The sequence below is a fragment of the Mus pahari genome, chromosome 16 (assembly GCF_900095145.1).
Source record: "Mus pahari chromosome 16, PAHARI_EIJ_v1.1, whole genome shotgun sequence".
In the NCBI taxonomy this organism is placed as follows: Eukaryota; Metazoa; Chordata; class Mammalia; order Rodentia; family Muridae; genus Mus; species Mus pahari.
The window spans coordinates 33,056,147-33,082,062 of NC_034605.1; the positions used below are offsets into that span (position 1 = coordinate 33,056,147).

General features: G+C 41.6%; 1 protein-coding gene across 1 annotated transcript in view; it reads right to left on the bottom strand.

The window, feature by feature from the left end:
• The window catches only part of Cdkal1 (CDK5 regulatory subunit associated protein 1 like 1), a 505,752-nt gene that overhangs the window by 172,948 nt on the left and 306,888 nt on the right, over positions 1-25,916 (bottom strand). The window contains exon 12 of the mRNA XM_021216130.2: positions 13,468-13,613. Coding sequence (XP_021071789.1) covers positions 13,468-13,613 — 146 coding nt within the window. The remainder of the gene's footprint in view (positions 1-13,467; positions 13,614-25,916) is intronic.

Sequence of the window (25,916 nt, forward strand, 5' to 3'; positions counted from 1 at the left end):
TCTTATAAAGACTTGTTAAAGAAAATGACCAAAGGGGATACGTTCAATATGGGTCTCTTTTATGTGTATGTATGTGTCTATGTATATGCATGTATGTATTTATCTATGTATGTAACTATGTACCTATGTATCTATATATGTACCACTACATGTATATATAGTTATGTGTCTATCCACATGTTTTAAAATGAATGGGCCAAGCACACTGAAGCTAATTGGAGTTTTGTTTTGATTTTTTAGAATTTGTCTGTGGCTGTGCTCTGCACTGTGGCTCTCTTTGTTGTCATTACTATTATTATTAGGTGAAGCAGCTGCCCCTTTGGATGAACGCTGACCCTGGGAAGTCTGACTTGGCACATACTACTTCATTTAATTCTCATAAGAACTGTAAAGGTTTGGAAGAAGAAATGTTGTCCTGATTTTATTGACAACTTGTTCAACATTTTAGCTAGGATTGCAGCCTGGTTCACCAGACTCTAGTCCTGCACTGTCAGCCACTGGGCTGAAATCAACTCTTGTTTCTCACTGTTACTTAATTTAGTTCTTAAAAAATTCATTACATTTATTTATGTAGTGCCTGGGAGAAAGGTGGGCGGGGATGTGGGTCATGTGAGGGAGTCAAAGGACAACTTGCAGGAGATGGTTGTCTCCTTCTACCACGGACAGAGCCTTGCCAGCATCTCCCTCCCACTATCCAATTCTGATTGCCTCTACATAGCCATTGTTTGGAGGTACGTTCTGAGGCCCCATGAACCTCAGCAGCTCTCTCCCTAAGTGCATGGGTCCAAACAGTATTTGCCTGCTTTTGTATTTTTCACTTAGTTGTGCATTTTAAAAACTTACATAATATTACTATGAGTCTGCTAAAGCTCTTTGGTAGTCCAAAACAGAAACCTTTAAAATAGCCAATTAACTTCTTGCCAGGAGGTGACAAAGAAAATCAAAAGTCTAAATGAAACAAAGTAGACAGCGCCTGAGGAAGGACATCCAAGGGAGACTTCAGGCTTCCACAGGCTTCAAGCATGCACACATGCCAGGCATGCATTTAGATGCCAAACATGCACCCACGCATATACATGCATGAGTACATACACATACAGAGAAGAAAACAAAAATCAATAGACTTCCCTAATCAAAATGAGGGGAGGAAAGAGGAAAGGAAAAACCTGGCTGTGAAGAACCCAGGAAAGCAGGAAAGAATATGAAAATATATGAATGTATGGATTAATTCTTCGGGCCTTCAGTTGATGACAATGTGGACATGTAAAGCACCTTCTAATTTCACATGCTCGGGATCATGTTAATTACACTGCCAAAACCATGCATCCATTAGGGTTTTTCCTTTACTTTTCTATTCTAGAGCAGGGGTTCTTAACCTTCCTAATGTGGCAACCCTTTAATACAGTTCCTCATGTGTGGTAACCCCAACTATAAAGTTATTTTTATTGCTATTTCATAAAAATAACTCTTCTACTGAGCAGTGTCTCAGGTCCTTAAATCATCAGAATTATGAATTTTCTGATGGCTGTGACCCAGAGGTTGAGAACTGCTGTTCTAGAGGAAGGAGAGAAAGAGTAAGAAATGTTTCTAGCACTACAATACTAAGACTGATAAACAGCACCATTGCCCAGGTGGGGGTGAAGGCTGAAATCTCAAAGGTGTTAAGATGCAGGTAGGAGGTTCAGAAGCTCAAGGCCACACTTTCAGTACATTCGAACTTCTCTCATAAAAACACAAACAAACCAATAAACATTTAGGAAATTGGTGTTAAGTACCTCTCTCTGGACATAAAGTGTTAACTGGTAAAGGAGGTGGTCTGAGAAAGATAGGGTCCACCATACTAATATAATGATCTAAAAGAGGAACCAACCTACAAATGAAATTAGGAACAACTTTTAGGATTCTCTCCCTATGACCTGACAAAATAAGAAAATTAAATGTCCCTACTTATGATTTAGAATCTCCTGCTGGCCTGTTAGTGGTTATACACATTCTGAGGGAGGAACCTAAATCAGGAGGTCACATGCTGCCTGTCACTACAGAGATGATGCCTCCTGTACACATCCAATTAATAGGAACTATTCTCAATCACTGTAATGCCCAGAAGACAAGCAGTGTATTTAATCATCAACAGCAGCAGGGCCCACGGGCCTCTATGACACCAAGGGGCTGCCTACAGCTTTTGGCAAAAATCATGATTTGCATTTCCTGGACCCAAGGCCCTAGTATTTATGCTAGATGGCCTCCAGTTTATTTTCTAATGTCAAACAAAAGTCCTGTAGGAACTCTAATTCTACACCCAGCATCTGACACAACAGTAGGAAGATTATGACAGAAATCTAAATTACAAAATATATAGGAAGCCTGCAGTACAGTAACAAATGGGCTCGTATAGAAATAAATCCTCATAAAACTAAGGCAGAGGTGCCCTGGATGTAAAACAGTAATTTAATGGCCAGGACAACCGAAACCAATTAATTAAAAACAAGAAAGGAAAGAAGAACTATGTTACAAATGAAGATGATGGAAGATGCTGCAAATGCCCCACAGGGTATCACTTCTCTGAAAGGGCTAAAGGAAGGGCCTGACATGCTCCCCACCTTCCCAAAGAAAGGCAGGGCGACCATAAAGCAAGCAATCGCTGGAAGCGCAACTGCTCAATTCAAGCCAGTAAGGGTTTAGTCAGCTCTCTCGGAGTTAAGAAACCCAAAAGTACCCAACATTACTACAGTTGCTGACAAGGGAGGCCACCAAACAGAGCTTCTGACATGTAGGCAGGAAGTTCTCCAGGCCAACATAAAGGACAACCACCCCACAATGTGTCTCAGGCTAGCCTATTCTCATTGCGACCCTATCACAAGCCTGTGCCATTACACCAGTATTTTTGAGAAAAAGAGTGATTACCACCAACAATACAAATATTGTTGACGTCATGTGCAAAACCAGGCATGCCAATCAAGAATAATGATTATAAAATCATTTCTTTTTAGGGGCACCCATTAAGACCATAAAGTAAGAAAGTTAAAAAATGGTATATCCTGAAAAAGAGACTCTTAGTGGCTGTTTCATAACTGATTCATTTCATCCAAGAATGGATATATAGATGCCTGGAAAAAATGATGTATCTTGCAACTTCCTTTGTGCTTAGGCATGCCCATGTTCTAGTCAAAGACTCACACATTAAAACAACCTTCCACACAGTGTTTTGTTTTGTTTTTGCATGTTCTCTCTCTCAGTCTTGGTGTTTGGAATGCAGACTTGAGGGTTAGCTTTAACTTAGTTACTGTGAGTCTCGAGATCGAGAGTCCTGCTAATGACAGCTGAACATCAAAGCTACCGTGGGCCATGGGAACTAAGGTCTATCCTGTAACCCTGCGGCTCTCCATGCCCCCTCTGCCAAGCTCTGATCTTTACCGATGCTCAAAGAAGCCTCCACCTTCTTTCTTCTGTCACTTTGACTTCTCTCATTTGGAAACAAGTCGGGCTATAACTTTAGCATGCATAATAATAGACACACACACACACACACACACACACACACACCAGTGTGATCTAGTTAACATCTTTGCCAATCCTGGTGGGATTATGTGCCATCACAAAAACAAGGTCAAACAAATCATATTTTTTACTAAAGAATGCTATATTATATAATACCCGTGTCTAAGTATTTCCTTACTGACAGAAAAACCAACAACACAAAATAAAACAAAACAAAAACATCAAAAACAACCATTTGTGTCCTTCTTTACGGAATTAATAGATTTCATTATAGTGAACCTAACATTGTGGCTACAGGCACTGGTCTATTAGGTAAAAGCATCAGCTCTTAGAACACAGTTTTATTCACATTTAACTGACTCCTAACTGACAGAAGACCAAAGCAGAACATGAGCATTTTCTTACTTTTAGGTCAATATCTAGCTATGTAGTCAGGCTGACCTCAAACTGTTAAATGGCTTGCCTCAATCTCTCCACCCCTGGGATAACAGATGCATACTATCACACCCTGCTTTGATTTTTTTTAAATTAACATTAATTCTCAGTGGTTTGTGCTTCTGAAATGTAAATTTTGGCCCATGATTCCCCTTCTGCTTGCTTCAATACACACACACACACACACACACACACACACACACACGTTAATTGCCCTGTGCACACCTTCCTTCATTGCTACATAGCTTCTGGAGAACCCTTGTCTCAGAGCAGACCACTGAGACGATGAAGCTCAAGGATGTGAACACAGAATGATGCTAAGCACAAACCCAAGCAGCAGAGTGGCAGTAACTGGACCCCACCTGCCTGGCACCTGCACAAGAGGCTCCGGGCCTACGGTTAGGGATCTAGGCTGGGACTAGCAAAGGCTTGTGTCTCATGCTCTACGTACTTTATTCTAGGAACAGGAAGTTCTTAGGAGGAGAAACTGACTTAATTTAAAATTGTCACTACATAGGTTCTGCAAGAAAACATTGCTACAATATAGGAGAAACTTGGACAGCAGAGATGGCTCATTGGTTAAGGCTTCCTGCCATTCTTGCAGAAGACCAGAGTGCAGGTTCCAGCTCCCACATCAAGTGGCTCATAACTGCCTTTAACTCCAGCACCAACACATCTAGCACCTCTGTCATCCAAGGACACCTGCAGTTATGTGGTCACACACTAAGGCACACTGATACACATGACTTAAAAAATAAGATAAAAGACATGAAAAGCCTTGGTACTGAACCTTATTTGAAGATATATGTACATATATAAGACTTTAGGAACACTTTCATTTTTGATCACTCCGGTGCTGACAAAGATCTCATAGCTTCTCCTTGTGATCACATTCATACACAGGTCATTATCCCCTAATCAAGTCCCTCAGAATGGACTTCGAGTGACCCCCAAAGGAGGAGATGTTGATGACAAGACAAGGTGGCATATATCTAGAGAAGGCTTGTGCCATTTTAAACATTCTGTTTAATTGCACAGCCTAGTCTTGATTGACAAACTGCCATTTCTAATTGCTCTAATCTGAGCTCAGTCAGGAGCTCTGTGACTGGTCACCTAACCTCCCTGACTTCATGCCCTACCCTGTAAAATGGGAGAGTTAACTTCTTTCTAGTACGTGCCACTGTGGAAATTCAATAAACTGACGCATAAACGTTCAGCTAAGAAAAGTCGACCTGGCCGTCACTGCCGGCAGAAAGCCAGCAGGCACCGCAGGCCCAGAACCTCTGCAGAGGGTGAGTACTACATTCTAGGAAGAAGATCTGACCGTTTTCACAAAAAAGATAACTAAAAATTTTTCCTGTAGAAAGCAAGCTTTAACTATAGCAGACGGAGGATACCACTTCAAACCTCCTTCTTAAGGGGGTTCCAAAATGGGGTCGCCTCATTTATCCAACACTTGTCATTCCCACCTCATGACTGTACAGCCCTCACTGCTGTATGCAAAGGATGCGTGCACACAAGCCTCTGCAGGGATCTCTCTGAGCACATACTGAGCATCATGTTGGGACCTGGGACAGTTATCAACGTAAGACTATGAAGAGCTTTTGGTTTAGATACTTGTATATGGCAACAGCTTGAACAGATGCCCTATTTGGAAAAGAAAAAAAAAAGCAGCAATACTAAATTTTCTCCATAAATCCTATAACAACCACCTTGTTCATAGGTGGCTGACATTTGGCCCTTACCTTCTGTCTTTTTGTAAACTGCAATGTCCCTTGACTTCTTCAGGGTCAATTCTTCCTGGATCTCTGTGATGGCTAATCTTGATTTTCCAACTTGGCCACACCTGGAATCAACTAGAAACCAAGCAACAGAGCATGCCTGTGAAGGGTTGTTCTTGATTGGATCCCTGTGAGGGGTTGCTCTTGATTGGATCCCTGTGAGTTGTTGTTCTTGATTGGATCCCTGTGAGTGGTTGTTCTTGATTGGATCATCTGGGGGGGGGGAAGACCCACCCTGATTCTAGGCCACATCTGGTGGCAGCCCACAGAAAAGGGCATGGAAGGAAACAGCTTTTCCTTTGTGCCTGCTCACCCTCACTCTCCCTGCCAAGTTGTCTATCCTGCTGCTAAGGCACTCCTTCTCTGGGATTAGAGCTCGCATCTTTTAAATTCCAACATAATTTGAAGATCAGCTGAGACAGCCAGTCTCAAGGACTGAACAACCATCAGATTTGTGGCCTTTCCATCAGGAGACAGTCATTGGTGGGACTAGCCAAACGGTAGCCTGTAAGTCATTCTAATAGATCATATATATATATATATATATATATATATATATATATATATATATATATATATATATATATATATGTATATATTCATTCTGTAAGTTCTGTTCCTCTAGAGAAACCTGATTAATCTTTCCCTTTCTCTCCGCCTCCCCTTTCTCTAATACACACATGCACTGTATCTGCTGTTCAAATGCTTCCCTGCAACCTACATGCTTCATCTACCTGTTGACCCACAGTTCCTACAGCCTGTTACATGGCCACATCCTGATCCCAGCTCAGGACCCGGCCAGTCCTCTTTGGCCCACGGCTGTATCAGCTTCTATGCACTCACGCTGAGACAGAGGAGCCCTTTACCCGTGCTTTCTTCCATTACATAAATTTGGATCATTACAACTCAGAAGATAAGGATTTGGGCCCCAAACAACTTTGTAGTTTCTCAGCACCAGCCTGAACATTTTCCTGTCTTCCAACTTCCTCTGAAAGCAAATCAGTGCACAAACTTCATCTTCACTCAGGTTCTCTGTATATGGGCAGAAGGAAGCCACCAGATTCAGACCAAAATGTCACATGAACGGTATGTAGCCCAGCTCCAAATAGTGCCCTTGTTTCCCATGAAGCTTTCTGAATCAGGCCATGTTTCTCTCAGCATTCTTGGCTCCCAAGCTCCCAAAAGAATGGCCCTTTCAGCTAGTCTTCCAACATTAAGGCTTTTAAACAAACTCTTCAACATTTGGCCCACAAGGCAGTTCTAGTGACCTAAGAACCAGAGTCAAGTTAATCATCACAGTGGCTCCAGTTCTTAGTACCAGTTCACATCCGAGTGTCTTTTCTGTTGTTAGGATATGTTGACAAAACCAACTTAATGGAGAAAGAATTTATTCTGGCTCACAGGTCACAGTGCATTTCAAGTTGGTCACATTACACGTGGAGTCAGCTGCTGTTTCACTCCTTTCTCTATTGGAAGTCTAGGTCACAGCCAGGAATGGCACTACCCACACTGGATAGGTCATCCCACCCCAAGTTAAGGCCATCCGGATGCTCACAGGCCCAGGTGCCAGATTCTAGACTGCATAACATTGACAACACTAACCATGGCACAAGCCAGCTCACCATTCTCCCTGTATCTGTGACTTCTGTCGGCATTTTAGCTGAGTCTGACCACAGGTTGGAAGGGTTTACTGTGGCTCATGGTTTGAGGCTCCAATTCATCATGGTAGGTGAAGAACCTGGTTATAATGTGTCCACAGTCAGGAAGCAGAAAAAGATGAATGCAGGGATTCAGCTCATTTTACCTTGTTCCATTGTATTCAGCAAGATGGTGTTTCCAATACTGGGGATTGATCACCCACTACACTCAGTTAATTACTTCTGAAAGTACCCTCACATGTACCCAACCCAGACTTGTGCCTCATTAATGCTGTGGGTGATTTAATACAATCAAGTTAGCCAGGACACAAGTCACATTCCCAACCACTTAGCTAAGTATATTACCTTATACTGTGCCTTAATTGTCTTTCTTTCATTTATTTTAATGTACGTGTGTGTGCATATGTGTGAACTATATGTATGTATGTGTACATGTGAAAGCTAAAGGATGATTTTTCAAGAGTTGGTCTGCTTCAAACCTTAGACTAGCTTTGTCCTTGAGAATTAAAAGGTTAATACATGCAAAGTTCTTGGCATACAAGTAAGTGCTGAAAAATGTTCAGATGTTGGTTTTGATGTTATCAAACTATCATTGGTATTGCCCTTGTTACATTTACTTCATTTAAGTAATGTTAGAACCAGAATAAAAATCACAAGCTGAAATGAGAGCCTCACGTCCTATTCCTCATAAGTTAATTATTGCAGATCTCAAGAAAACGTTTAAATCCTTCCCATCCCCTCCATTCTCACCTGATGCAATGTAGACTAAGCACATGTGCACTGTGTGTACGGCGAAGCTTCAGTGTAATCATGAGGCTACATGCAACTGGACTTCGAAAGCACTGACAAAAAAGGGAGGATTTTTAGGACCAACCTACTTCACAGATCTGGACTCCGAGCTGTATTCCATGGGCATAGTTCTGAGGCAGGAAAAATGTACCAAGATTTAGAGGATGATATTCTTTGGTCTTCTGGGAGGATAATGCAATCACAAAGACTATAAAGTGGTGGGAATGGTGTGACACTTTTTCTTCACTAGGCTAGACGGAACTGAGAAGCCAAATCAATAGACAATACACTAATTTTCTAACAAATGAATTGAACTTGTGGTGTTCACAACATCTTATGGTATTAAAACACACAATACAAAAATTTACCCAGCATGCATTTCTCCAATTGTAAATAGAGCACACACTGCAAAGAGCGCCAATGTGTTTTTCTACTGACACTTGTCCCAATAAAATATTTACTGTGCTAAAAATTCTTAACAACAGAAAAAAGGGAGAACACCACTTTGTATAGCAAAATGATGAAGGCAAACTAGTGAACAAGGCCTTAGGGACAAGAGAGCAGTTAGAGACATCAGAAACAACATACTCCAGGAGAGCCAGAGAGCACTTCTGAAGACGTGATTTCAGAGGAGCTTATTCAGAGGCCACAGCACATCTGGAAATGCACCTGGAGAAAATAGAACCACAATCCTTGCTAAGCGGCTCTTTTATTTTTTCTTACTCAGGTTATTTTTTCCTCCTGTTTTTGAGATAGGGTCCCATTCTGTAGTCTAGGCTGGTCTTGAAATTGTGGCAATCACCCTTGCACACACTGAGATTAAAGGCCTTGAGTTACTATACCCAACCTCCATTTTTATTTCTAAGCCACTAGGAACAACACTAGGTGAAACAAGATGGAAAAAACAACAACCCCCCCCCCCAAAAAAAACCCAAAAAACAAAAACCAACCACACATATTTAAATGCTTCTTCTTCTTCTTCTTCTTCTTCTTCTTCTTCTTCTTCTTCTTCTTCTTCTTCTTCTTCTTCTTCTTCTTCTTCTTCTTCTTTTTTTNTGCTTCTTCTTCTTCTTCTTCTTCTTCTTCTTCTTCTTCTTCTTCTTCTTCTTCTTCTTCTTCTTCTTCTTCTTCTTCTTCTTCTTCTTTTTTTTTTTTTTTTTCTCCCTAGCTTGTCCTGGTAATGGACACTTGAGTAACCTGCCCTAGTGACAGGAAAGAAAGATAATCCAGGCTGTGGGTGGGTTAGTATGATTCTTTCCCGGAGTCTGGGACTGAGCGGGGAATGTACCTGACCTCCTTTATAACAATCCCCAAAGTCAGGGAATCCTAATAACAGTAACACAACATAGTAAAACAACATAAAGAAACCCAAACTTCCTCAAATTGGGAAAAATACTCACAAATTACACAGGAAAAAAAAGAATGATTCATATTTTTAAAATCTCAGGAACATACTATAAAGTAAATATAGTATACTTACTAAAATATAAAAACAGACTTTTTTAAAAAATTGTGTTTATTGCTTTGTTCAACAGTTCTCTTCCATGCTCCTACAAAGTCCACTATGCATTTCAAGAAATCATCAATTCATTTAAATAAAAGTGTCTGTTGGGCTCATATATCTGAGTAGACTTCAAGTCATAGGACTCTCTGCTTGTGGCCAGCTGTTTTAAATGAGCATGTTAAGTAATTTAGACACTTTTTTTTTTTTTTGCAAAGGCTGCATGATTTAATAAATTCCCATATGCCTCAACATGTGCCAAGCCTACCAGGTTATCTTCAGTGCAGCTGCTGTTATGATAATAGCTGCCAACTTTCAAACAACTGAAGAGAATAATGAATAAGCTATGAGCTGGCTCACAGGTAAACTTAGATTGCTCCCAGCTAAAATGTGGGCCATTTTCAACTGTAAAAGAAAATTAATTAAAAAGAGTCCGTCTCTCCTCCACTGTGTGAGAAACAGGGCTCAATGAAGACCTTTGCATTTGTAGCTTAAAAACCTGCAGCTTCAGGTAAACTCGTTATATCTGTGTATTCCAAACTTAATGCTACGGGTTGTGGTAATGGCAGGCTTTGTGAGGAGACAGATTGGCTAAAGCCTCATCCCTCATTCACAGCACAAAGATCTGAGAACCTCACAGTGTTGAAGGAAGAAGTAGGTGGCGCCTACTCATTACAGACTCCTTACAAAAGGCTCCAAAGATGTTAGGGGAAATGAGATATATATAGGGGAAGAAACACTCTTATATACATTCATGGAATTGTTTAATAAGAGTTAATCAATGAAAATAAGGGAAAGATAGTAAGGTAAAGATGAAAATCCATCAAATACAGCAGTTTCTATCAGGATGACTTAGTGATCAACAGCGGGACACAAATCAGAATGTGTGAACCTTTCAAAGAATGGCAGTGTCACTCTGAACATTAATAAATATTGGACAAAACAATATTATCAGTCTTAGAGTAACTCTGGGACTTCAGTATTCCTAAAAGCAGTGCAAATTTATCTTACACAAGACATGCTAGTTTTATGGGGTAAGGAATGAAGACTAGCCTCCAGTGTAATATCCCATCTATTTCCAACTGCCCGTAATAACCAAGGGTTATTTACTGGATGCATGGGGTTAACCAGAGGGGCTGAACAAGTTGTCTTCACGAGAGAACAGAGCTCCTATGTGCTGCCTTCATGAATGACTTTATAGGGTACCTGAGGTTTTCTCAGCTGTCCTGTTGGCTTTGATCCAGTTTCCCACTGTATCCTACTTATTATCTGAGAACTTCACTATACAGGTTCACTTCTGTTAATGCTTAGTAAACTTTAAACTCCCCTGTATATATAGACTGGCTACCATCAGCCTTCATCCTTTTAGCCACAGAGACTGAAATTATGAAATTAAGCACATGTGTGAGATGGAGTATATTCTCCAGGCTTCCTTAGTACCTAGATTCACCAAGGATCTCTGGGGTCTGTGATGCTGGAAACCCTAAAGTACCCCATTAGAGCTTTTGGTCATAAGAGCTATAGCTAGTCAGACTAAGCTTGGGGAAAAATACCTAAATGCCTCAGATAACAGAGACAACAAGGAGAAGTCTCAGAATTTCTTCTGTGGAAAATGGCAAGGGATGACTTTCTAACATCTTAATGTGATTCATATCTAATTTTTATACAGCTCATGGAGGCTACTGAAAATGTCCAACATGCAACACATTCAACAGGTCTGTCTTCAGAGGTACATTGTCTTAGTCAGGGTTTCTATTCCTGCACAAACATCATGACCAAGAAGCAATTAGGGAGGAAAGGGTTTATTCAGCTTACATTTCTATACTGCTGTTCATCACCAAGGAAGTCAGGACTGGAACTCAAGCAGGTCAGGAAGCAGGAGCTGATGCAGAGGCCATGGAGGGACGTTCTTTACTGGCTTGCTTCCCCTGGCTTGCTCAGCCTGCTCTCTTATAGAACCAAGACTACCAGCCCAGAGATGGCACCACCCACAAGGGGCCTCTCCACCTTGATCACTAATTGAGAAAATACTTTACAGCTGGATCTCATGTAGGCATTTCCTCAACTAAAGCTCCTTTCTCTGTGATAACTCCAGCTGTGTCAAGTTGACACAAAATTAGCCAGTACATACATGTAAGGCCAGGACTTGCTATGACACTATTGTCCAGTTTAGTCACCACAATAATCCGCCCTTCCCACCCCCGCCCCCTGCAACAACTGGGTCAATACACAACCCAGGTAGAGCAGAGGTGTTGAAACCTTAGTCCCATTCCAGTACAAGAACCCCAAAAACATACTGAAAGGGATTCTGGTCTATCTGTACAAGGGGATGTTTGCCTACACTAGCAAAATATTGAATGGCATGTATGAAATAAGCTTACTCTTTTTGCCACTGCAACATGAAAGGTAAGAAATTTCACAATAATAATCAGCTTGCTATTTGGGAAACCAGGGCCATAGTGTTTGTAAGGATTTTATTACATGAGACAAGTTTACCCACAAAAACAACCACCAATGCAATGAAAAATATGGCATATATTTAGCAAAAAAAAATCCACATTCTTTAGCTTGGGACAGTTCTACTCAAGATCCAAGTGTGTAGGAGATAGAAAAGATTTGCAATGACTCTGTGTTACTTTGAAGCCTGCAAGCACTTAATGCTTGAATTACGCAATTCTTGAGTAACTACACTTCCTATTCCTGATTTGATTATTCGAACAATTAGCCATATTTGTTTGAATGTACCCTAAATGTCTTTATTCTTGGTGATTAGAATAATCAAGGCCTGCCTAGAGGTGGAAAGAAATTGAAAGACATGTTAAGAAAGATGAGAAGAAGAAAGGGGAGAAGATGGGAAATGGTGTATGCCATAAAAATTAGTGAGCAATTAACGGTGGAAAAAATAATTGCTTACAATTTGTATAAAGCAATCATACCCATGTAAGACAGCAATGTGGCGCAAGAGCACATAATTATGAATAACGAGATGGAAACAACAGCAGTGGGGGTAAAACATCAATTACAGACAGCAGAGAGGACCACAGCACAAATGTGCCAAGAGAAATGACACGTTCCCAGAGGTGAGGATGGTACCCTGGATTTGAGGAGGGTCTAGGTGACCGTGGCCGGCACCTCTGTTTCCTGCCTTGTCTAATCACAGAATGCATTTCATGTTTGGAAGAGAGATTCTGAAGAACATAATTATGGACTGCAAGTGTTTTCTGTGGAAACAAAATTATCATTCATGTCTGAGATTGTGTAAATATGCCTTAATTTTGGCCAACAGCAATCTAAACTGAAGAAAATAGAATCCTCCAGCCTTGCTGTAAACTGCAAGTACTCAAGTTAACTCTAGGGATCAGTGTGTAGAGCAAAGACATTCCAGAAGCTGTGAAAACCCTACTCAGGGGGACATGATCCACTCTGCAGTGACAGACTTGGTCCCTTCCTCCACGTTAAAGCCAGCTCACAACTTACAAAGGCCACATGAAAGGAGATGTAAAGGCTAGGGAAGGGAAGCATTTGAGAGCCAGCAGATCAGGTATGAAAATAATCACAATTTGAACTGCCTTAGGAAGGCAGGCGGGCAAGCTTACACAAATCACCAGACCACTGCACACTCATGAAAGGGGAGAGAAGAAACCACATCAAGGACCCCAAGGAAACTCGAGGCGCGGGGAGCTTCCGGAGTCTCGCCCTCAGTCATGGACCTTAACTGAGAGGCCAGCCTAAGTGCTCTGTTGCCGCCACACACCTCAGGAAGACAGAATGAAAGGGCTATTGCCCTAAGTGCTAGCAGACTTACTTCTCCTTGAGAAAATCCACAACCCTTTTGAAGTCGGCCACGCAGTACTCTCTCTTCATGTCCATGAGCACACTGTCAGAGGCGGACTGCACTGGGATGTGGAGGAAAGCGTAGACTCTGGGGTGGTTGAGGATTTTTGCCATTTCCTGAGAGAGATGACAGGAGAAACATTCATCATTTTAACCAATCTGAGGCCGCGCTGTCCTTCAGAACTACACATGTTAGTGCCGGAGAAGAAACACTCAACACATGGCCTGCTCCTTATGACTTTTAAGGCCTCTTCAACTGATACTGTTCCAGGGGGATGGAGAGTGTCTGGAACAGCTGTCAGAGGATCCCATGGGAGAATTACTTGATCACTGTCACTTGCACGATTAAAAAAAAAAATGAATTCAGATAGAGCCAAAGAAAAGGTGTTTCTGAGTGCTTCAAACTTAACCAGCATTTCTTCCTCACAAAGAAGTTTTCTATTCTACTTGGTAACATTAGCAGAAGAAACCTCAGCCGTTAAGGAGCTGAGCTCTCGTGATATTGTCGACTTGAATACAGAAAGTTTTAAATTTAAGTTCAAAGTGTGCTTTCTCAATACCAAAGGTAAGAGGACCCAGAGTTCTTTCATTCCTTTAAAAACGTTTCTTTCTTTCTTTCTTTTTTTTTTTTTTTTATTCAGTTTAGTTACTGATACGTTTCGAGTATTTACAGTGGGAAAGACTTGTGGCCAGACGAGAAAGAGAGCCAGCTTCCTGCTGCATGCATGAGAGCAAAAGGCAGAGTTCAAAAGACAAGAGGAGGTGGGGGGAGAGAATGAAGAGAAAGAGGGGACGCCGGGTGGATAGTCTACGCTGCTCTTTACCAGCGTGCATGTGCACAGTGGTGTCTGCTTCTCCCGGTACGGTACGGAACAGTACAGCACCTTTGGGATATCTCTTTCCATTCTTTCGGGTTCGCCTTTGTCGTCTTGGACTTGCCTCATCTGTTTCCCTCAGGTTGGCTTTCTTTACCTTTGCAGCATAGGGAGAGATCCCCCTTCCTCACCCCTCTCTCCTTATCCCCCTCTCCATGCCGCCTTTCATCCTTTCATCCTAATGCCTGGCAGTGGCCCTTCAGTCCCTCTCAAGTCGGTCACAAGCACACCAGTCCTGTTCCCGGCCGCCCATCTCCTTCCCCTGACTGAACATCTCAGCAAAGCACAAGCAGAGGGGTGAAGCCCAGTGAGGCGCCTTCTCAGTGTAGGAGTAGATATCAGTTTTGAAAAGCCTCTTTCACCACAAAGTTAAGATTACCCTAAAGTTACTCATAACTACTGTTCCTCTGCAGGGCCTCTCCTAGGAATTAGGAAGTACACACACCTGGCTGTGGATAGATTGCCAAGAGCTGCAGTTTCTAATGAGGTAGCAAATTAGCCAGATGTAGTGCCGTGGTCAGGAGTCTTTGGGACCACAACTTCATTTTTTTAAAAAATATTTTTATTAGGTTTTTTTTATTTACATTTCAAATGTTATCCCCTTTCCTAGTTTCCCTTCTGAAAACTACCTATCCCCTCCCCCCTCTCCCTGCTCACCAACCCACCCACTGCCTCTTCCTGGCCCTGGCTTTCCCTTATACTGGGACATATAACCTTCACAGGACCAAGGGCCTCTCCTCCCATTGATGACCAACTAGGCCATCCTCTGCTACATATGCAGCTAGAGCCATGAGTCCCACCATGTGTTTTCTTTGGTTGGTGGTTTAGTCCCAGGGAGCTCTGGTGATACTGGTTAGTTCATACTGTTGTTCCTCCTATGGGGCTGCAAACCCCTTCGGCTCCTTGGGTACTTTCTCTAGCTCCTTCATTGGGGACCCCGTGTTCAGTCCAATGGATGACTGTGAGCATCCACTTCTGTATTACTCAGGCACTGGCAGAGCCTCTCAGGAGACAGCCATATCAGGCTCCTGTCAGCAAGCTCTTGTTGGCATCCACAATAGGGTCTGGGTTTGATGGTTGTTTGTGGGATGGATCTCCAGGTGGGGCAGTCTCTGGATGAACCACAACTTACTTGCTCTGCAGTGAAAATGTTAGTCCTCAGCTATGATTCCTACCTTTCTGGCTTCTTCATACCAGAAAATCAAGATCCCCAAAGCTTGAGAAAAAGATTCTTAAGATCTTTTTTCTCAAGGGGCAGGACTCAAAGGTTTAGATATTCTTGGACATCTATTGTGGTGAGAAGAAAGGTATTGGAATACATATAATGGTTACAAAATATAGTTACTTTTGTAGTTTCTGTTTCTGGAATTCATCATCTGTGGAATGGGAATGGTGATAACACCCCTTCACAGAGCCACTGGGTTACTATTAAAAGGCAGTAAATAATCCAGATATGCGATATGTGAGAACACTACACATAAAGAGAAAATACTACATACTGAGCTGTACAATGGGGTCTAAGGTTGCTTCACCAGGGCAGAAGAAAATGCAGTCCCTGAAAACACGTGGGTGGACACTAATTGTGAAAAGGGCACAGCTCTGGGCATGACTTGGTTCTAGAACACGTGCCAGCTTACAGAAGAGTCATTAGAAGAGGCAGGAGAACCATGGTGGCTTGTTTCTTCTTCCATTCTCAGAGTAAGTAAGCTTCAGTGCTAGCAGGCACCCTCTGCTTGATACTACACACTTCACACATTTGGAATGGTAGGCAATGGGGCACAAAAATCAAAACAGCAGGCAGGTCTCTCCATTAAAGCCTGTGTTTCATGAACTGGGGAAGCAGCAGAGTGAGGGAAGTGCTTGCCTAGGACACAGGAGGCTCTGGGTTCCAGTCCCACTACCACATAAAGCCAGGCGAGATAGTTCAGGCCTGTAGTCCCACCATTCCAGAGGCAGAGGGAAGAGGATCTAAAGTCAAGGCCATCCTTAGATATACAGCAATCTCAAGGTCATTTGCAAGCTACATGAGATACCAAAAAAGATTCTCAATGGTGCCGTGTCCTGCCACTCCACAGGAATCCCCAACAACACAGATCAGTACAACCATATTTTCTATTTTTCATCTAGCTTTTTGCCTTTGGGGCTCTTGGTGAAGGACAACCTGTGCTTCTTTCCTTTTCAAACACTTCCTCCATTCTGGTCTCCTAGCAACCAGACCCCAGTGCTATCCAAGTGGTCCCACAGTTCTGTCTGGAAGTGATGTAAGGAATCCAAGAATGAAAGCTACCCAAGGGCAGGAGTTACCTCTGCCCTTGTCTGCATACACCAAAAAGGGTTCCTGTGACACTTACAGTTCCTAGAGTCATTGAAATGTAGAGCCACAGGGCTGCTGAGATGGTAAATGTGCTTGCTCCAAGTCTGACAACCTCAGATCTAAGTTCAAGTCCTTGAGACCCAGACTGTGGAAGGCAACAACGGAGTCTCAAAAGCTCTTCTCTGATGTAAACACACACACACACACACACACACACACACACACACACACACGGTATATGTATATGAATGCCTTTGTGCATTAAAGAGCTTGGGTAGCAAACAGCATGAAAATACTATTTTAACATGAGGTCATTTATAATTTAAGAGTTGATATGCCAAGGCTGATCGCAATGTAGATGGCAACTATTTGACAGGCACGGAGTGAAGAATGGCTAACCAGATCAATAAGCCAGTGTTTCTGTCTTGTGCTGTTATATGGAGCTGTCTTCTTAGACAATGAAAATTACATCCATGCTTATTATGTACTTCTGAACTCAAAATATCAAGAAAAAGCAATGAGCTGAATACAAGAGGCTCAAACTTAGCGGGCAATCTAGAGAGCGTATACATTTTCAAACAATGGTTAATCTTTGTTACTGCAGAGACCAGTGGCTGCCTGGTTTGGAATATCTATACCACCCACTCACGTATGAGTATGCAAATGAGGTAGGAGCTGGAAAAACCAGCTCAGCACTTAGGGGCACATACTGCTTTCCCACAAGATCTAAGTTCAGTTCCTTGGGGATACAACTCCAGCTCCCTGCTCTGAACTCTCCTGCATGTGCACATCACACACCCAGATACGTCATCAAATATTAAATAAATCTGTAAAGAAAAGTGTAAAGCTATATAGGCATGTGAACCTGTGACGTGTAGCCTTCTGTATCCTCATTACCACACTGAGTTCCTCACTTCCATCCTTTTCCCTGCAAGTTTCATAATTTCATTTTCCTTTACAGATGAACGAAATTCCATTGTGTATACATGCCACATTTTATTATCTATTAATCAGCTGACAGACATCTCTGCTGTTTCTAGCTATTGTGAGGAGAGCAGAAATGAACCTGTGGTTTTACTGTGGTGATACATATATTAGCCATTTTCATTATGTACACAATTCAGTGTCATCAAGTAGAGCCACAAAGTCATACAACTGTCACATGTTATCTATATCCTCAAAAGTTTTATCTTCCAAAACCAAAAGTGAGCACATTCAAATTCAACACTACATTTCCTTCTCCCTGGCCCTGGGAAGTGCCTTTCTTCTATGGTCTGTGACTGGGAGGACTCTCAGCATTCATTCCATAGATATGGGACCACACAGTCTGTGACTGTTGTTAGCAAATTTTATTTTGCAGACTCTTCGAAGGTCCATTTCTGTAGCAATTTACATTATTTGTCTTTTCTCTCTTTGAGGTGGCTGATGGGTCTATTGTCGTGTCAGAGGACATCATACAGATCCCAGGCACAATTTTTCCCACCCTGAAATTATACCACATATCCTCATACCCAAAGGCTATAAATGTAAATAGCATTTCATTTCTCTATTTCCATGATCTCTAAGTTATATCCCAATCAAGTATCAAATGTTTAAAAAAGGAAATTTACCCTTCTAATATATTTGATCAAAAAAAAAAAAAAAAAAAGTGGCCATGCAACCTGTTTACACGATTCTTCCCAGTGAGTACTGCAACAATTGCAAGACAATATTCAAAAGAGCAGTGCCCCATGCTAGATGATCCCATTCTGGAGTCACCTTCAACACTGGCAAAGTCATGCAAGCCCCTACAGAAGACAACCCGGAACATATTTCATCCATGGCTTCATTAATACCGTCAGAGCAGCATTGAGTCAATCAGTGTTGCCCACATTTCCTCTCAGCAAATGAGCAATCAATCACCATAATAGCATCAGAAAGTGAGGGAGAGAGTGTGAACGGGGAAATCCCCAGTCTCAGGGTCCCGAATGGAAAGGAACAGATTCTAATTGGTATATGAACTATATAGCGTCAGTGAAACAAGATGTTGGATTTCAAACTACAAAGAGTTAATGTTTTCAGAATTTGAGCTAAAATAGGTTGAGGAAAAATGTCCTAATTAGCTTCTACAGAAACACTCAAGGACCTCAGCACATCTTCATCTTCCTGCATCTCAAGTGTCAGGGCCAAGACCACACTTTACATTACAAAGATAAAAATACACATTTCCATACTAATGTCAAAACACTACAAGCTGAAGATGTGTGTGTGCACATGCACACACACACACACAGAGACACCCATTTTCACCTGATATCACCAGTGTTTACAATATGATCAAGTTGTTATTCTGCTCTCTGAAGAAATCAAAAGTGGGATGGTGGTAAGGAAATGGGGTGGTGAATCTCAGAAAATCTAGAAGAAATGAAGGTGAATATGGTCAAAAATCAATTGTATAAATTATAAAATCTCAAAGAATAAAAATGTTATACTAAAAAATGAAATCAAAAGTAAGTTCTAGCATCCCAACCATAGCAATGATTGCATAAATCTTATATTAAAATCATGGGGCTGAACACAAACCATCAGTTAATTTCCTTTATTTGTTTTAAAATAAAATAACAAGCCTAACAGAAATAATGTGTTTTTATTCAAACATTCTATTTGATGGAACAGATAATACTTCTAAGAAGGAATAAGCCTCTTGTAATTTTCCTTTTTGTAGTTTTGAAAAGATCGAGGCAATGAAACACACCATAAACAAATCAATAACTGTTCAGTTAAATGGGTAAAGGGAAAGCCAGTTAAATTCAGCATTTGGCTGAGACAGCTCAATTGGCTTCTATTAAACATTACATAAATAATTAAGGAATCTAATGCAAAGGCACAAGGTAAAGATTTATTTTAAAATATTTACATCATTTATCTCTTGTCTGATTATCCAATTTGAAGCTTACCTTAGATAACATTTGTTTCACATCAAAGGTAAAACACATACTTTGTTCTAGTAACTTAGCTGCGTTAGTTACAAGTTATGGAAATGATGGAGCTAAACAAGTACTCATTCAACATCAGATATGTTCCTGGATTAGCCAGGCAGACAGTGACGCTCTCTGCATTTCAGAAATGGGTATAGTGGTGCCCTGATTATATCAAGTGCTCTATAGAGAAGCTCAAAGCATGCCATTCAACTCCTTTCTACATCTCTAAACAGTTCGGGTGCTTTGGCAGTGGCTCTGTTCCCACTGGTCAAATATTCCAGGAGAGATCCCTGACTTGCAAATTAAATTGAGTTCGGTCTCAATTCTGAGGTGGAAGTAACTTAGCTATGGACAGTAGCCAGGCATGGTTATTACACAGCAACAGCAGGGCCAAATGTCCTTGGTAGCTACTGTGATTTAGTGGTTCATTCCTTGTACAACATTCTCTGTGTTATCTTTCCTGGCTGTGACAGCTGATGTTGACAGGCAGCTTGACCAGGTTAAGGGATACCCACAAAACAAAACACCAAAAACAAGCAACAAAAGCAAAACTGGCAAAATATGCCTTTACAGATTAAGAGGAAAAAACAAAAAAAACAAAAAACAAAAAAACAAAAAAAGAAGATGACTTCTGGGTGTACTTGTGAGAGTGGTTCCAGAAGATGCTCATATTTTAATCACGAGAGGAACAGTAGTTCACATTCATCAATGGGCATGCATCATCTAACCTATTAGTGACCCACACTGGACACTCTGCAGAAACATAAACATACCCTCTTTCTGAGAGCTGGGGTTTCCATGTTCTTCCCTCCTGTAGAGGAGCCCCTGCTCCCAAGCCTTTGGACACCTGGGCACACACCAGTGGCTGTGTGGCACTGGTGTCATCAGACAGAAGGAATTGGACCACTAGTGCCCCCACCTCCCAAGATTCAGAGGCAGATGATTGGCCTCCATGAATTGTGACAGCGAAATCCCTAATAAACATCTACCTGTCTTGCTTGTGTAACTCTACATACATATGTTTGGACACAAACACAACAGCTTATTTTTCTCTGGAAAATTCTAGATAAGCCACTTTATGGGTGAATGACAACACAGTTATTTTATGAATAAAATAGCCTAGCATTTAGAAATTTCTAGACTAGTATGACTATAATTAAGAGCAGTTGGCTGTCTGGAAGGGTAAGTGTATCACTGTTCATGCAGTACAATGAAGGACACAGTAATCGTTTTCATGAGCATGTACTAACCAACCCTACATAATGATAGGTTTCTTTATGACATCTATATTTAGATATGCATGCTAGCTACCATCATCCCACTACCCTCTCTTGGTCCTACCTTGACTTAGTCCTTCCACTGGCCCACTGTCTCTTTCTAGATATAAAATAAAAAAAAATATTAACTCTGTTCAATTGGCTACAAAAGTTTTCATACCATGGGCTATTCAATATTGGATGATAAATAAAAGATTTTCGAATAAACTACCAGAAGAAATGTTCAAGTAAAATACAAGGAGAGGCCACAGTTTACAAAGTCAGCTATTTTTAAAAGTCATGCTGGTCCCCTCTAAAACATGGCAATCCTAAACACAAATGTCTAACCTAGGTTTTTGTCTTTACTGTCATAACTCAGTGAAACTGATACAACTGGGTATGATAAACCCACTTACACATTTTTTCCCTTAAAAAAATCATCACAAATGATTCCTTTCTTTTAAAAAATATATAAGAGACTGTTAGAAATATATTTTGGGCATGCATACCTCAGTGAGTTAAAATACAAAGCTATACTTCTTTAAAGTAATCCATGGATTCTCTAACATTACTCTTATGTTATTTTGGGTCCCAGTGTGATGGCACTGACCTATAAGACCAGCACCTGGAAGGCTGAGACAGAAGGATCTCAAGTCTAAGCCAGTCAGGACAACACAGTGGGAATCTTCATGAAAACTGCGATTTAAAACACAGCTGGAGGAATGCAATAGTCAATCTATTTATTATCATATTCAATACAGTGATTTCTTGATTTTTTTGAAAATAATTCTAAAGAGGATCATTCACTTCACAGTTGATTTATAAAACAATGTGGACTAAATCTGCTACATGGTTTAGGGAAATAAAAGACCCATCAATCAGATAATTCGTGCACATAACCGTGGAATCTATGAATCCACATTTTATGTTAAGAATCTAGGAAAATGGAAAAAATTAATAACCACCATATTCCCTCGGGGTTGGGGGGGTTCATATTCTATAAGCTGGGCTGGAGGGGAGAGGCTGGTCTTGAACTTGGGATCTTCTTGCCTCCAAGTGCTAGAATGACAGGTGTGTGTGTGCCACTGTGACTGGCATAATCCTTAGTAAAAGAAAACTTCAAGTCTCTCAAAATAAAAGAGAATTTCAATTCATCTTGCAACTGCTAGCATAAAATTATTTCTGACACTACTGGGATTAGGAAAAGTGAAACTATTTTTAAGAACCAAAACAAAAAGTTAAAGATATTTAGAACATGGGGGGGGGGTGCATGCCTTTAATCCTAGCACTCTAGATGCAGGCTGAGTTTGAAGCAGGCTAGGTTTACAGCTCAAGCCATGCTTATATTTTAAGTCCCAGGCTAGACAGCACTGGGAACTTAGCATAGGAAAATCAGGTCTCAACCACCAGGAACCTTACAAGCAACAAACTTGATAGTATTCTGCCCTCCTCAGCAAAGCTCTGCCACCACAGGCATCTGTGAAGTTTCCATATTAGCATAGCCAGAGAAATATGCAAATAACAAAGGTGACACGGAATTATGAAGTTATACTATTATGGCAATCATTCCTGGACCTACAGTGTAACAACTGCAAAAGCTAACTAACACAAAACAAAACAAAAAAAACATTGTCAGAAAAGACCTTCCAAGCAGGAGGGAAATATAAAGAGGAAAATGGGCAATACTCTTCCTTAAAGTCTTATAAACAGGCACCAGGAGAAGTCCTTGACTGACTAGATTCAGAGGAGCAAGGACATTTGGCAGTCTTTTCCAAATTACAAGTAATTAGTGATGTTGGAGCCTAGAAACCCGAAGCCCATGATCTCAGTCAGGGTATGTCACTTAGGCCTGCAGGGGACTTTGCTGAAAGGAAGTTTTCAGGCTGCCTGAAGAGCAATGTGATCCCTAGCCTGAAGTCTTAGGACTCGTTCTAAAGTTCCCTTATCTGGCAGGGGGAAATTCTTCCCAAAGAATATTGCTTTGGTCTCCCTTCCTCAAATCGAAATAGCCAGAGCCTGACAAACACAGAGGAGGAAGCACATAGCCAACCATTGGACTGAGCTCATGAGTCCCCAGTGGAGGGGTAGGAGAAGGGACTAAAGGAGCTGAGGGGGTTTGCAGTCCCATGGAGGGAGCAACAGTGCCAACAGGCCAGACCCCCTAGAGCTCACAGGGACTGGACAACCAACCAGAGAATACACATGGAGCGACCCATGGTTCTGGCCACATATGTGGCAGAAGATGGCCTTGTTGGACATCAATGGGAGAAGAGGCCCTTGGGCCTGAGGATGTTCGATGCTCCAATGTAGGAGGATGGAAGTGGGTGGGTGGGGGAGCACCCTCAGAAAGACAGGGGGAGGGAGGATGGGATTGATCCTGAAGGGGAGACCTGAAAAGGGGAAAACATTTGAAATGTAAATAGAGAAAATATCCAAGAAAAAAAAATTCAAGTTCATTAAAAAAAAAAAAATCTCAACAGCAGAGACCCACAGCATGTACTACACAGGTGCAACTCAAGTGGCTTCTGCTTTCATCCTATCAGACTATAATTCCATGCAAGACATCTGGGGAACCACCTCAAGTCTCTTTTTTATAAAAAGAGAGGGGGAAGGGGAAGGACAAGAAAAAAGGTTCTTATATTCTGAATTCGACTTGAGAGTCACCAAAATGTTGTCTTTGACCAATCCTAAGGTAGAACTACTTGCTGTCTCTTGAGGACCCTCACCCATGCTTCGTATGATTTACGTTAGCAACCCTTTACATGAGGTAACCATGCTGACCGTACTCACCCTCTGGGCCTCAACGCTTGTGTTTACGTTTTATCTTTAATAAAATCTCACTCTGCTTCACTTTACCCAACAGTCCTGAAATCCTTTCTAGCTTTGAAGCTATTCAGAATTCCAGTTTGATGGTCCTTAAAAGTCTAGAAAACTAACTCCTAAGGTTGCTGAGGGTGACAGTATGGAGCTGTGTCTCTGTCCCCTTACTTCTGACAAAGCCTCACCCAAGTGCAATTATTTGAGTCGCACTCATTTGAGGTTCAGGACAAAACTAGGCAGGATGCTTCCTTTACTAAATCTAAGACTCAGAGCACACAGCACAACAGTGCGCTGGCCTATCAGTGCACTGTCAGTCAGCTGAGCCCAAGCTGGAAGGTCACTGAGCATGACCTCTCCTGCACACGCAGTGCAATCCAGAAGCTGATACTGACACTGCTCAATGCTATTCAAAGGCAGGAGATCCAAGTTCGGTCTCTAGACCAGGAAGAGACAGCATTCTTAGGTGCTACAAAAAGACACTGCTATGCCTTTACCTAAATGAATCCAGGTCTGGTGTGTTATTGCATGCCTTTCATTCCAGCACTCTATAGGTAGAGGCAGGCAGATGTCTGTGAGTCTGAAGCCATCCTGGACTACACAGTCAGTGCTAGTAAAGCAAGAGCTACCTAGTGAATCCCTGTCTCAAAAATAAACACACAAGAGTTCATCTAACTGGACCTGCCAATCACACAAACAGATACATTTTCCCAGTAAAGCTCTGTTGCAGATAAAGAAGTAGGGATGTAACTGTGATAGAGCACACACACAGTCCAAACTCCAAGTCTCAGTAAACACACATACAGACCCAGGCACACATCGACATAAACACATATACAACTTAAAAATATGTCACTATAATGGTCCCTGGCTATTATCTATGCTACCACTGACAAAGCTGTCCTTTGCCATGGGCCTTTGGCCACTGCCCCGACACCTGAGGATGTGTCCTGTTATAATGTCATAAACGATCTGCCTACGGTCTATACAACTCTGTGTGTCTGAACTCAGGTAACTGAGATCATAAGGTCCGGGAAACAGAAGAAAGGTAAGAGAAATCCCAGTAACATTATCCCTGTACCTAAGGCATTGCCTGGGGGACGGACGGAGGGCGCCATGGTTGAGAGGGAAGCAGGGAAGAAGGCAATGCTGCAGAGTGCAGACACCAATGCACGTGCTCCCTGCCTCACAGTGCACACCTGCACTTATCTGGGTTTACAGGTTAGCAGTACCATGCTCTGGAGTACTCAGGTTCCCGTGAGGCCACAGACTGACTGAGACTTTGGCTCACTGTCTCTACCTAGCATCCCAAGTGAGTGACATGCACCATTTGCCTAGAAAAAGATCAAAATTCAAATTCTGATTTTGTATCATTATAAAGAATTATCTTACAGTCATGTATACATATATGACATATATAATATATGAATAAAGATGATTTTAATTTTATGCTTTGCAATACTTTCCTGTGACGAATTAACTTATTTTGTATTAGTGCAGCAAAATATTTGATGGTAGGTAACTTACTAAGGAAAGGTCATACCTGGTGAGGACTTTATGGTTGAAATATAAAAAGTAAAAAAGAAACTCTACAAAGTACAACCAAATCATAATGTACCAAAGGGAACTGGAATGGAGACAGCCATTAATGAATTGGTTGCTTTGTTGTAAAGACAGGGTCTTGCTGTGCGGCAACTGGGATTGAAAGCACTGCATGGAAAGGAACAATGGATGTGCCTGGTGTCCTGTCACCTCCTCTACAGGACCAGGTTTCATCCAAGGTACTCTACACCTCCTCTCATCTCAAAAATCTGCAAAAATCCAGAGTAGCTGGCCCTTATCAGCATGTTAGGATAGGGATACACTTTCAACACTGGGACCCTTGGGGACACACATACCTTATGGACTTAATGCATAAATTAGCAAACCAGCATATATCTCTACAAGGCTGACAAGAGGGACACACACTCTGTCTTTTGCACATCATTTCAATCTGGTCCAGCTGCCCTCCTCCATCAGTGCTTCGATGGGAAGTAAAGGAAAAAGAAGCGCAGTTGGCACTGAGTCTATAAACACGGTGTCAGGGTATTTTCTGAGATTCTTGTCTGCACAGAGAGCTCCACAGAGAACAGGAGGCTGCAGGAGAACATTCCATTGATTCCTAGCAAGAAATCAAACTCTCACTCTCCTCTCTCTCT